The sequence below is a fragment of the Pagrus pagrus genome (genome assembly GCF_965226575.1).
Source record: "Pagrus pagrus genome assembly, chromosome: 12".
Lineage (NCBI taxonomy): Eukaryota > Metazoa > Chordata > Actinopteri > Spariformes > Sparidae > Pagrus > Pagrus pagrus.
The window spans coordinates 24,992,467-25,007,163 of NC_140196.1; the positions used below are offsets into that span (position 1 = coordinate 24,992,467).

Below are 14,697 nucleotides of genomic sequence, written 5' to 3' on the forward strand. Positions count from 1 at the left end.
GGCTTCACATGTTTCAAGTCAGGGGCAAAATACTTGTCAGTCCAGGTAAAACAGTAGATGTCATTACAGTTTACCAACTAAACTGAACACATAAGCTACTCACATCCTGTCAATCCAACATGAGATTTAATTTTTATTAATGCTATACCCAAATGCCTAAAATAATAACACTCAGTTCAGAAGTGCTGATTTTGGAATCGAGATCCACAACATTTTGCATTCTAGGAGTAAAAAAGTCTGAAGAAACGAAAAAGAAGAAGGTCTCATCTTTCATTTTTCTCCTCATTTCGGATCGATCAAGATGGTACTTCAAGACATTACCACACTTGCGTGTATTCCTGCAGTGCTCTCATTTTTCAGTTCAATCTCAGTGAAGAGAGTTAACTGATGCTAAAGTGCTCAGGGCTACCGGCTGTGCCAGCTCCTGCACAGAGACCAACATTGTGTTCTGTTGATCTCAATCTCTCAACTTCCCAGGATGCATTTCCGTTTCTTCATCTGGATGGGGCACAGATGTGGTCAGGCTTCAGCTGAAAAGTCAGTCACCTTTTTAACACACATGGAGAATCACACACACTAATAGAGGACATCAACACCAACATGCTGGCTGTTATTCTGCAAAACTTTTAAATAAAGTTGATGAGGTTTGACAGATCCTGAAAAGCAGATCATATACCCAAAGTAAGGTTGTTTTTTTATCTTTATATTTTACCAATTTTCCCCCTGTTAGCTACAATTTACTAAATTGTAAACATTTTACCAAGAATTGGGTTTTGGCGTGATAGAACATCATCTGAAACAGCATAAAGGCCACAGGTCGCTGAAATGTCATGGAAAAAAAAACAACCGAGAAAGGTCAATAATGGTCAGCAAAGCCTAAACTTGTCACATGGATCTGAAGTGGACATGACCCTTCTCCCTGAATGTGTATCACATGATGAAACTATGAACCAAGATTAAATATGCTAACTGGGTTTGGGCCAGGTCTCCTGGAGAAAGAAAGCAAGCATCGCAGTGCTGTCAAAATTCACAGGAGTCTGTTGCAGAGGTGGCCACTGGCACAGGATCCCTGTGAACTGCTCTGGTCAGTTAGCCAGCCTGTCAGTCAGAAAACAGTCATTCAGCCATTACGTCAGTCAATCAGAGGCTTATCCAAGCGTTCAGTATATGCATGCAGCACTTCACTAGTACAACATTTAGTTTGTACACGTAACTCTGTCAGTCAGACAAATAGCCACCCACTTAGCTAAGCAGTACATTGCAGCAGAAAAGCAGATTTTTCCTTTAGTTTGTCAACCAGGCTGACAATCAGGCAAAGGTTTTACAATAGTGTTCTTCTAACAGCATTTTGTCATTGTAGGAAATAAATCTGTTTGTTTCCTTTCTGAGAGTTAGAAGACAGGATCAATACCACTCTGAGTGTTATGTCTGTTAAACACACAGTTTGTAATTTCTGCTGTGAGTTGCTGTCTTCAATATAAGACAACCATCATTGCTTATAAAAAACCTATTTAGGCAAAAACATTTCAAATGTTACTCACTTTATGTTTAGTCATGTTCAGCGACTTCCTTCCTCAATCTCAATCTCAATCTCAATGTATGAACAACATTTTCTGGGCATTTTGATGCAGAAATGTTACATTTATCTTTAAATATGAAGCTGGAGTCAGGAGACAGTCAGCCTAGCTTAGCATTTTTCACTTCAAGCAAGGGGGACACAGCTAGCCTGGCTCTGTCCAAAGGCAGAAAATGAAAAAACTGCCTATCATATGAATAAGCATTTATTCCAAGAGTCGAGCTCGAGTTCACATTGTTAATACTTTTGGTCAACCCCATTAAAGGAGCAATTTGTAATATATGGACAGAATTTTAGTTTAAAAAAATGTACAAACTAAATTAGCATGCAGACCAATTTCATTTGTCTTTCCGCAATCACCTCTGGTTTGATTGAAATATATCCTCAATTTACCGAGTAAGATGTGGAAATATTCTAGCTCTACATGCCACTTTCACCGGCTTCTGATGTCCGACTCTCTGTCAGTTTTCTACCGCTGAACGCCTCTTCCGTCCCCGGCTGTGGTGTCTTGTTGTCCCTTAAGTCATAGGCTTGGTAAGAACCATTATATACCACATCTGTACTGGATCCGAGCCAGGATCCATCTAAAACTAAAATCCAAACTGCCTGTAAGTCAAGATACTACTACAGGTGAGTGTCTCTATTTCGTATTTTTGTAATTGGCACTTTAGATTCCATGTAATCACTGGAAAATCTTTGTTATGGACAGTACTACACTAGTTTTTAGCATTAAAGGACATTCTTAATCTTTGGAAAATATATATATATTTTTATTATGGGAAATCAAGCCCTACTAACAACAGCTTCGCAGTGAACAATGGTGAAGTGGATGATAAAAGCTAATACAACACATACATTGAAAAGCAGTCTCAAACAATGTACAACACTGCCAAGTTGTTTCTGTCCTCTGTGAAACACAGCAGAGTAGGCAGTATTCAAAGAGGCCCAGGTGCACTGCCTGGAATTCTGGGCCCCCTGAGAAGAAAGAAAACTTGGCCCTTTGACCTTGATGTGTTGAACGCAGCACAGTGTAACCTGGCATCTTTGAGTGCGCCCTCTCGGCGTTCGAGGACATACTCTCCCTTCTGTGAGCCACACTTCTCAGCAAGCCACTGCATACATCGAATGCTTCAGTAAATCTGCATCAGCGCCAAAGCCTTCAAAGTGTACACTCTCAGACCAAACTGAACTGAATCACCCTACTTTCTGGTTCTATATTTTGCACGTAAAGTCATAACTGTCATCTCATGCTTCTTTAAATAATGCTAGTTACAGGCCTTGAACACTTAATCCATAACATTTAGCTGTAAGGGAAAGTATGAGTCTTTTCATAGCAAATGAAAAAATAGTCATGGCTGGTATTTGTGTAAGTCTAACAACACACTCCTGTGTTGCCAGTTTTAGCAATAAAACCTTTTTGATTGTGTATGTTGGTCAGTAAAATACAGAAACGTCAAATGGACATAGCAATTATGAGGGTTTTTGAGATATGTTTGAAATTTACACACAGCTGGCTATGCCTGAAACACTCCGGTGTGCATACATATATGTGTGTGTGTGTGTGTGCGTGTGTGTGTGTGTGTGTTTATGTATGAATACACCTCCGTGGATGAATGTGTAGTTCTGCGTGTGTCCTGAATTCGTAGCAGTGAGACACTTTCTAAATATGACTCGTGCAATCACTCTCATGCTTTATAGCCGGCTCCTCAGGCGGTTAACTCCTGGGCGGACACACACCGTGCATGTGGGCTAACAATCACTGCGGACAGGATGAGAAGTACTCTGTGTGTGCGTGTGTGTGTGTGTGTGTGTGTGTGTGTGTGTGCGTGTGTGAGCTGGTGTTTGAGTGTGTGGTTGCACTTCCTTCTCTCAGCCCTGCACTACTCATAGATTTAGACATTGTTATTATTTTAACATAGTTAGCAGCTGCGTTTTGGGGGCGAAACATGGTTATTATCTCCCCATTGCTGGCTTTTCTGATGGTTGAGGTGTATTTATAACTGTGGGCTGTTTCACTCCACTTTCTCATGACACAACACAGGTCTGGAAGCTCCCTAAAGTCACAAAATCATCTTATAGGATTTCAAATGATAGGATCATTTGGTAAACAGTAACTCACTGTTTACCAACTTCACTGTTTAAGTGAATCAATAAATAAGGGGATGAGCTTAATCATCAGTAAGTAGTTGGTTTACTCTAATATAAAGACATTTAACAATCAAAATGTGATAACTGTTTATGCCAGCAATTCACAACCCAAAACAAAAGCCCAGCCTGTCCTTATAAGACAAACAGTCATACGTAGATTAACACAGCTTATTAAGACCCGTATTTACATTTGTTTATATTTATGTGGGGACCTCTAGTGGCCGTAGTTACTGTTATGGCAGCAAAGGAGGAAGTCAAGGGAACTATAAGTATAAAGAGTGACAGGCGATAGGGGGTAGATTGGGATCGATGGTTGGTTAAAACAAAGACAGGACTTTTATGCAGGAGACTGCTGTTCGTGTCCTGTTTGAAAATGTGTGTTAGGTCACATTCAGCACATAATGTAACTCAGGTTATGTATGTAACTTAAGTTACATGTTACGGAAGCTTGCTTATTTTATCCCAAACCTCAATGTTTTCCAAAAACCTAACCAGGTTGTTTTCTTGCCTAAACCTAACCAAACAGCGGCAATATGATTAAATTACTGTACGCCTGTTGCTGGTTACCTGCAACGGTCACATTGTTTTGGGAACAGTGATATATGTTGTTTTGTGAGTAACAGGCAATTAATCTATTCAGTCATCTAGATATGAGGAGGGTTTTCCTCCTATTGTCATTTAGAAATGTCACTGTAAAATGTCATTAGTATCTTACAATCGCCATTTCAGCAAGTCTCAGAGTTCACAGACCTGCCAGTTGCTCTGCTATATGCTAACTTTAGCTTATTTAGCTTTTAACTTATTTTGATTTAAAACTTGATTGTGGTAATTCAAAAGTCTGCACCAAATTTCATGGCAAGTTGCTGCAATGTTTTACTTATAACCAAAGATGTCAACCAGCTGGTGGGGCTAGAGGAAAAAGTCAGAGTGTCGCCAAAGTCAGCAGGGTACACCGTTTGGGAACCATGAATGTCAGTCGAAAATATTGTGTTAATCCAGCCTGTAAATATTTAGCTACTTTGCTGGATAAATGTAATCTGCTGATAGCACTACAGAAAAAATGCAAAGAATCACCAAAGTCATTAAGATTCATCCTCTGGGGACTAATAATGCCTGTATAAAATTGAATAGTCATCAATTCAATTCAATAGGCTTTATTGTCATTACATATACAATACATCCATTTATTTGTCCAGTTCTCTGGCCTTCCGATTTGCAGCATTAAAAATGCAGCAGCCCAAAAACATGATACATTTAGATTAATTAATTATAAAACTTTTGATTGATTTGCAGCTCCTCGGGTCAGGTGTCACAATGCAAGATGAAGGATCTCATTTTCCCGGAGGTGTGTAAGAAATCTATTGATGGAAGAACATTCTTATACAAAAATTATTAAATTACTGCAGTCCATCAGAGAGGCACCCTAAAAAAAAACTTCATGTGACTTAAATGTATTGGTTTTTATTCCTGATTAATAGATTGCATGATTTTGCGAGACGATTGTTTTTATATATTTTTGATTTTCTATTGTCTTATTTGTTTAAGAGGACTGAGGCACCTACTTACTAAAGTTAAATGAGGGTTTTCATTTTTGCGCCTACAGGTTGCACTTGAAGGAAACAGGATCACTGCCAAGGCTCTGCCCACTCCACTGGAAAGTGAGTGGGTGATGACAGGTGACAGAAATATATCCGAGACAGATATCTCACTCAGTCGTACTGTTTCTAAACTCCCTTAACAAACAGTGCTATTGGACTGCGTACAGTAACCGCTCAGAGTTTAACGCAGGTAATCAGTACATCTTAAACTTTGCCTTCTGCTTTGCATCTCTCTGTCCTGCTTAAAAGTACAACTGCCTTGGTCTCTAAATCTGCCCTCCTCAACAAAACTGCATTTATTTACCCACCAGGCTGTGATTCAATTTTGCAGTCATTTCCTTTGACACTTACGTAACAGTGTCCAACAGAACATCTGCGCAGACTAAATTCAGGTGGAATAAGCTTTAGACACATTGAACTGTGAAAGGTTTTAATTTCTGAAGTGTGCTCCCAGTTTTTTGGTATTTTGTCATTTTCAGTCACACTGGTGCTTGTTTATTTCATAGATAGAACTAGAGGCGAGTTCACCAACTTTTTGAGTCATACTCTTTATTCTCTACTCTCCTCATTTCTCATTTTCTGGCTACAGACTCCCTCTGCCTTCCTATACCAGTTGCCCAAATCCATCTATCTACACTTCTGAAGGGTTAAATACAAGATGAGTGGTCTGTTGTTTCATTTCCAGAAGCTGACATCAAGATGATGATTTCAGCCTTTGCAGATTGTACGAAAGAGCAAACAAAAGCAAAATTTGAAGGCTTATTTTTTGCAGCTTGAAAGCATTTCGAGGCTGGTGATTTTTGGCCTCACCAGGGCTCCACACCTCCTACCCACCAAACACACTCACACACACATACTGATCCCAAACTCAAATTATGGGCTTGGCTCTCCCTCTCCTCCTGTTTTGTTGGTAGCCCACATGCAGACCTTCAGTGCCAGCAGAGTGTGGCAGAGGGTCACTGTTTCCCACAGTCCCACAAGATTCACAGACTTTCTTCTTAGCCCCGATCCTCTGCTGTTGGTCCCCACCGCCATAGAATCCCCATCAAAATTTTCCGCTTGTACCAAAAATAGTTGTCTGACTGCTGGCCACGCTCGCCTGGTGCCCTCCTGTCGCTTACGGCAGGCTGAGTACACACACTGATGACAAGACTATTTTCACCTTAATAGTTATGAAATTCATTCATTTGTTGTTTTTGTTTTTTCACTGTGACGAAAGAACATCCAGTTTGTGTGAGACTGTATGTGTGTGTGCGAAAAGGATTGAGAAGTGGGAGATGAAATAAATGAAAATACTACTGGGTGTTCTGGGCATTGCTGTATGTAGAGTGGGCACGTCCCTAAAATAAGATGAGGGATGGGGACAAGGTAGGCACTGTATATGATCATCAATGCTACTATACAGTATACTACTTGGCCAGAATACCAAATGTCTAATTTAATGAAGGGCTAAAATTGTAAAATAATATGGTTTAAGGATTATATGGCCACATGGCGTGTTTAAATCACAGTTCACAAGTGCTACACTCTTTAAAATGCTCTCGTAAAAAGGTTCAATGAGGATCCCCAGGGTTCTGTTTCCCAAGAATCTTTTGCCACAAATAGGTTCAAAATTAGATTCGTAGAGAAAACAGAGCATTTAATGTTCAAGGGGCTCTCTGACTTGTTAACCGCTGGTGGAGAGCCACATGGCTGTGTCTGACCAGTCTTAAAATGACCAATTTCTCTTCTTAGCTTCTTCCGTCAGCGTCCTCTTCGGTCTCATCACCTCTGTCATGTTGTCTGTAGAGGCCGCTGAGCCTGGCTCTGGTTCTGGTGGCCCTGAAAACCTCCTCCTCCCGGCGGTCCAAAGCTGCCGTGATAGTGCTGTAAAAACTCAATGCTCTCCAACAGTGCTCAGGGCAGTCTGCAAACAGAGCTAACATTTTGCTACAGTACGCAGTAGTTACAGGATACTCTGTAAATCACAGAGAGATGAGGCAGAGCAGCCGAAGAACATCAGAGGGGAGGACATTTCTCCATAAAATATGATCATGTTTCAACAGAATGACTGATATTTGGTGCTGTGTGTGATGTACTGCCGTACAGCATTACACACTGTGATGCTACCCTCTCACTGAAGTAACATAGCACAGAAACAAGCGTTGAACAGTTTGAGCACCACCTACCTCCAGCGTAGATCGTGGCCATTCCAAGTACAGATACGGATATTTTAGTTGGTTGAACAGAAACAGAGACAGATGGTGGTGTGCTCACTCATCCCTAATAATAGTCCCTAACATCAAATAAAAATGTCAAGCTTCCTGTAACATTAACATGAGTTACATGAACAAGGTTTGTCACTGAGCAGCTGAATGTAAGTAATATAAAGATGGCTGCACAGGTAGCAATGCCCTGTCTTTACAAAAAAGGCATTTTACTTCAAGACAGTATTGCTTAGCGTAATTAACTAACATTAGCCATCGTATTTAACCAGGTGCTATGTGGGTTTCCCCCCAATACTCATTTCAGTAACGTAACATCAAGCTGAGGGTAGGCCATTTGCAGACACCTGTCAACCTCTGACTGAAAGCTTTCAGTCAGAGGTTGACAAAACTAACTTTTAAGTTATTGAATGCATCCTTTCTTTATATACAGTAAGGGTAATTTTGTTCCTGTTTCTGAGCTCATCAGATTTAGGCTGCTCTTCAACTACTACCAGAGTTGTTGTGAGAGAGGATGAAGCTCCCGTATTGTCTGTGCTTCCTGCCATATTGAGCCATTTTATTAACAAACATCATTTCTCAAACATTTCACAATAAAACAGGAAAAATTGAAAATATGTTTTATATTTTTACTGCAGTCTACAGAAATCCATCAACCCTACATCAGCCAACATTTTCATAGCAGGCTATTCATCAAGTAAGCTGTAAAACAGGCAGCATATCCGCGTGATCAATTTATGTGTATTGGTGATGTAATTATTAAGATTTTATTGGTGTGTATCTGTGTGTGTGTGTGTGTGTGTGTCTGTCTGTGTGTGTGTGTGTGTGTGTGTGTGTGTGTGTGTGTGTGTGTGTGTGTGTGTGTGTGTGTGTGTGTGTGTGTGTGTGTGTGTGTGTGTGTTTGTGTGTCCTTGCTGTTGTTCACCAAAAGTCTGTTGCTCTTTTAGTGTTTAAACACACATGGAATTTCTGCTGCTAGGGGTCTCTCAATCAAAACTTGACATTGTCAGGCAGCATGGGGTCTTGGGAGTTACTGTTTTTATTGTTGAACAACCACTATTGCAGATGAATATCTATCATACATGACTCAAGCAGAAATGTAATGGACGAGGTCATGTTTTATCCACATTATATTTAGTCTTGTCTGGAGACTTCCTTCTGCACTTTCTCAGTCTTTCCTGAAAGTTATAGCGACAAGTGACCGAATGTGACGCACCGTTACTTGGGTAAAATGACGGATTTCTTGTTCTGAAACATTGTTGTAAAAGTGGGATAATGTACTGTATGTGCAAGACTCAACAAAATATATTACAACATGATTATGAATATTGCAAAACTGCGATGACCTTGTAGAGCCTTTGCTTAAAATGGGTCAACAACCCAAAAGAACCCCAACTAAAAAGGTTTAATAAAGACCACTTGCTTTAATAGCAATGTAAGTTATGTTTATGTTAGCTTAAATGTGCAATGTTCAGTGTAGCACAAACAAAACCCTGCATTGTTGCTTTTGAAGAAAACTGCTAACTACATTTGCAATCAATATTTATAATCAGTCCTGCCCTGATATACATGAGTTTTGCCCTGATATTGCGTTTTGCGGGCCAACAGCACAGTGCAGGCAGTTGAAATTTATCCCCCATGTGATGACACAAGAGGTCGTCCAAACCCTCCAGTATGTTTGTGCAGCTACCTGGTTTTTGGAGTGGGGGAGTCAGTAAACAGGTAAAATGCTACAAATAGAATCTAGCCACTTAAGAATATAGTCTTGAGGGAGGGCAGCCTGTTCCCGTGTCTGCGTCAGCACTGACCTTTTTGCTGTTTGCTAAAGGGATTTGATTTCACCTCTAACTCTCTTGCTTTCCCTTTTTTTTTTTTCAACATTCACACTTAAGCCATCTGAGGAGTATAAAATGGCAGTTTTGTCCATGAAGCAGAAGCTGGGGTAGTTCAGTCATGGGCCAAGTGATAGCACACCAACAATAAGCTGATTCCAGGGAAAGAAATGTTTTAAATCCATGTGGTTAGAGGTTTTGCATCCTGCCAAACACATCTATAAGCAAGCATGCATACTTGTCAATAAACATGCATTTATATATACATTTCACAGGGAGGTCAGAGGTCAGGGCCAGCACAGAACATTGATTGTCTTGTTGAAGAAAAGTTCACTAGTGCAGATACTTGTTGTTAAAGCTCCTCAAGCCAATGAAATATGTATCTCTGCTTATTACTACTGTACATCCTGCTGTGAACCATTGCTAAAACCTATTTGCTGTCTGGTTACAAACTATAAATATACTTCCCTGTGAGTTGGAGACTGACCCAACATCTCTCACTCTCTTCTATTCATTGTCAACTTCAACATTTAGTCCCCATGAACCTACAGCACCCTCTGGTGGCATTACATGGGCAGACCTGTTGGTTTCTAACTATCACTTGATGCTGTCGGTATGTGATAAAGACACTTTATTATTATTTTTTAATTTTTTTTAAAAACTACGGATCTGGATTAGAATAACAATCATAACAACATGAGACACCTACTTACAGGTTGACAAAAATAAAAGTAAGTGCAGACTTAAAATGTTCTAAAACTCAGCTCTTTCTTGCTTTTTTTTTTTTGGAAAAAAAGATGAAAAAACAATATGTGCCGCTCTATTTTACACCACTGTCTAAACGTAGCTGAACAAATAGAAGTTTTCTTTTGTGGTATGCAGTGTGGCTTTTGTGGCAGGGAGATTATCTGATATCAGGCCAGCTGTACAATGGGTGTCTACAGGTTAAACATGAGCCATGTTTGCTTTAACTACTGTTCCAGTCCACTTCTGTTTATCAACGTCTACATTTCATGGCTATATTTACACTATATTTCATATTAACTATATCATTGTTCAGCAGTTTTGAAATAGCCCTGGGAACGCATAGCTTTAAAAGACAAACATCTGGTCAAACATCTGGACAGCCTGTATTTTAAAGATGCAGATGGTCTGCTACAGTCCAGTTTTTCAAGATCCCTCCACTCAAGTTTTAGTCAGCCAATCTTGGGGACTGGATTTTTGGAATGTTTAAACCGTGTCTTAATTCCTTTGTCAAACAAATAGGTAAAGTAAAGTGGATCCAAAGTAATGTAGGCCTTAGTGGCATGGACAAAAAGAGGATAACACTCTCTAGCCTTGAGCAAAGCACACATAGTCACAGTAAATGCAATGACCGGAAGACACTAGTTTAGAACTACTGTATATGACTTGGAGTGAAGACTGATGTACTCAATTCATGATCTGGTAGTTCACATTAATGTCTCAGAACAGTGTTGTAAAAGTAAAGTTATTGTGTTAAAATATTACTTTGGTCACCCGTACAAATAGCACTTGAGTTAAAGTCTTAAGTATCAGATATCAAAAAGTCATTTTCTGGCAATAAATGTACTTAAGTATCAAAAGTACAAGTGAAAGAAAGATTACACACAAACTAACATTTACTGTATGTACTGCATATAGTGTACTCTATATTGGGGGCCAGCCAAATATCAGATCCAATATTCAGCTCTGAGAAGCAACTGTTTTTTGTATTACAGTTGCCGGTAAAACTATTACATTAACCAGGAAGTTTTGTTTTCACCCGTGTGCATTTGTAGATTGGTTTGTCAGCAAAAACCACAGTATAGATTTCCACAAAACTGGGATGGAGGATGGAGGATGGAGGATAGGTCTCGGCGCAGAATAGGCCCCAGCAACTTATGTGCAGATCTGGACAAATTTCTTTAACATTGGAGAATTTTAGTTTTTCCACAAAATTGTTAATTTCTCAGGGAATAATGCAGGGATCTTGATGAAATCAGGTGTATTTAGGTGGCTCGCATCTATGAGTGAGTACAATTTGATGCGGATATGGTGAACTTAAATTATGGTTAAGCAGTTGTGGGTAGTTTAAAATTTAAAGTGATACAGAGCTGTGGAGTTTGATATTGGATTAAGCTTGATTAAAATAAAGGTGACTGTTGGGACTGTGGAGGTGTGCACTCTCCTGTGTGCCATTTTAGTTTTAAGACTGCGCTATTAGCTCTGCAGCATGCAATCTGTAAAATAACTAGTTACTAAAGTTCTTCAATGAATGTAGTTCAGTTAAATAGTACAAAATGTACAGAAATTCTCAAGCACAAATACCACAAAATTGTACTTAAGTACAGTATTTATATAAATGTACCTGGTTACATTCCATCACTGTCTAAAACAATGGCTTGTGTGTCAATGTAGCCACATTTTTAGGGTAAAATATCCATTACACAAAGAATAATGTCAGTGCTGTGGATTAAATAACATAATTATAAATTGTTATTAATAAAACAGGGAATGAGAGGTAATATATGGCTTCAGGCTAAGGATAGCCTCTTACAGAAGAACATAGCAGGAAAGTTGCCTGTTGATTGTTCGTTCCACCTCAAGATATAATAATTGTATGATGTAAAAAATACATTTAAAAAACAAAACAAACTCACAACCATACCTATTCTACTGTATTCTACAGTAAGTTTCAACCTGGTAACAAAAATGTCATTCTTAAAAGCAGTCTGGTCATATTTACCATACCACTGTATGAAAATGTTAAACAGAAATGCTGCAGGAAAAAACAGCTTACTGATTAAGACACAATACTTGTCTTAACTCTTTAAGACAATCTTGCATAAGAGCTCCAATAAAACCATTCCCACAAACAGAAAACAATCCTTGTTTACTTGTGTCCATTGTTATTAGCTCTGTCCCTTTCCCCTGTGGAGAATACAGAGGAAAGTTACTGTCCAAGGCTTTCAAGGTGCTTCCTTTGCTGACACAATGTGTGTGCGCATGTGAGCATTTGGTGTCGCCCTTTGCTCAACTTCAGCACTTCACCGCTACCCATAATGCACTGTGGGAAAGGTAACACCCATTTTGTTTACCTGGAGGAAACCAAAGGCGGAAACTGCCAGCCTGAAGAGAAAAGAGGAAACAAAACCAAGGACAGAAGAAGAGGAAAGAAAAGAGTTTGTGTTAAAATTGTACTCATTATATATTAGCCACTTTTTTATTAGCAAAGGGGGACTGTAAAGTTTGGATTTGGATTCTTTTACAAATACTTTGAGGGTTTGTTGGTAGGAACCTTTAGGCAAAGGTATGAGTGAGAGAAGTGGGACGGTCAGTAGTGGGAGGAGCTGCAGGGCTCTCCATGTAGGGACTCTGTTCAAATGGTAAATAGAGGGTCACATGGGGCAATAGTCTTAGAGCAGTGGGGGGAAAAGGGAGGGAAAGAAACAAGGAGAGAGAGAGTGAAGACATACACACTGCTGGACTTTGGCCTGCCTCATGTGCTGGAGGCAGCACTTTCACCCTGAGTTTAGAGGACACTGGATCACATAAGAAAGAGAAAGGGAAAAAAAGAGTTAAGTGATTGTCATGTTGTGGTCAACATGAATCCTCAGCTTTCCTGAGGGCCCTATGTCTCCCACTTGACTTTCTTTGGATATTTTTTTTTGTTTCCTGCTTGTTGTCACTGGACACTGGAATTTTCATACTTTGTTCTGGACAACGAAAGAGCCAAAATGCCCATCAACTTCACTGTAGTGCCAGTGGAGGATGCGGAGGATGACAGCAACAGCGCAGCTGAAGCTGAAGGCAACAAACCAGTCAGTCTGGGCAAACTGTTTGGGGAGAAAAAGGATGAGGACAACTTACTAGGATCCAACTCAGGTAGGGATACGGTGAAAAACTAAACCTCCTCTTTGGCTTGCAGACATGCTCACACACTCAGTGAGGTCTGTTTTCAATACCCTCTTATTTTCTGTCCGGGGTCGTGAGGAAGCCGAATCCTATCCCATCATGCACTGGGTGAAGGATGGGAGTAAAAATGTGTAAGATTGCTAAACTGTATGTGTCATTGCAGAATTGACAAACAGACGCACGATGACACATCCAGATACATGTTATGGCAGGCACATTCTGCACACAAACAAATGCACACACAGCTTTTAAGTGTGACGTTGTTCAACCAGCCAGAACTTTCTGTGGTAGGAAGATGGGACTGTGTAGTTGTTACTCAGGTCTGGTTTACTCTGATTGATGGTTGGTGCTGTTTGGCTGTAATGTGGGGCTCTATGTCTATTATAAAAGAAGACAAACTACAAACACAGAGAGAGAATAGAGAGCCAGAACAATATGCAGAAGTAGAAGAAAAAAGGTTAAAAGTTTTCAAACCGACAAACCATGGAACAGACGGTAGGTACACATTATGATCTTCTATCTTCTATGACCATTTGGTGTTTTACCTCCAAAAAATAGTGCCAGAACATAAAACATAGAATAGTGACGAACCTGCAGTGCATTATATCTAAAAAATTCAAACAGAGCATGTTGCTTTTGGATTGACTTTACAGCATGTACAGAGAAAATCATGCCTACTTTTCTATTTTAACTGATTTACCTTCGAAAATATTATTATTCATTACTGTCCTATAAGAATTACATGTATATGTTAAGCTAGCTGTCTGTTTCTTTGTCTCAGGATAATGAATTAATATAAAATCAAATACATATAAATATGTGTTACTGAAAGTTCATATAAAGTGACTTTTATAAAACACTGTTTTCAATCGGGCTTCTATTGAACCCCATCTGAGATATGTTATGGCAGCCAGGTCAGCCGAATACTGCATGTGTCATACATATCACATGTAACATTTCTACAACATGTGTCATTTCATGTTGACATTATGTCAGGAGGTGGAGGGGAAGTGGGGGGTGTTTCAGACTGTTTAACATTTGTAAACGTGAAACCACTGGATATTTTTGAAGAGACGATGGGACATTTTTATAGGGTGTGAATCTTTGGGTGTCTCACGATTCGATTCAGAATCGATTGTCGATTCAACCGATTCTCGATTCAGCAGATTCTCGATTCAACCGATTCTCGATTCAGCCGATTCTCGATTCAAACGATTCTCGATTCAAAAATTGATACAGTGCATAGTGTGTTAAGGCAAATTATGGCATCAAAACAATACAGTTTGTATAAGATAATGTGATTTTTAAACAAACTGATTCCAATGATGTAATCACACAAAGGCAAACATTAAAAAAAGGTAACATTTATTCATGCTAAACAAATAAAAACTTACTTACTGTACAAGAAATAACTTGCATAAATA

The 14,697-nt window shown here is 39.5% G+C and overlaps 1 protein-coding gene across 2 annotated transcripts in view; it reads left to right on the top strand.

The window, feature by feature from the left end:
• The first annotated feature begins 12,836 nt into the window (after positions 1-12,836).
• LOC311266887 (solute carrier family 12 member 7-like) overlaps positions 12,837-14,697 on the top strand; it is a 34,540-nt gene continuing 32,679 nt past the window's right edge. For both annotated transcript variants that reach the window (XM_084369521.1, XM_084369522.1), the window contains exon 1: positions 12,837-13,243. In XM_084369521.1, coding sequence (XP_084225647.1) covers positions 13,096-13,243 — 148 coding nt within the window. In that variant the 5' untranslated portion in view covers positions 12,837-13,095. The remainder of the gene's footprint in view (positions 13,244-14,697) is intronic.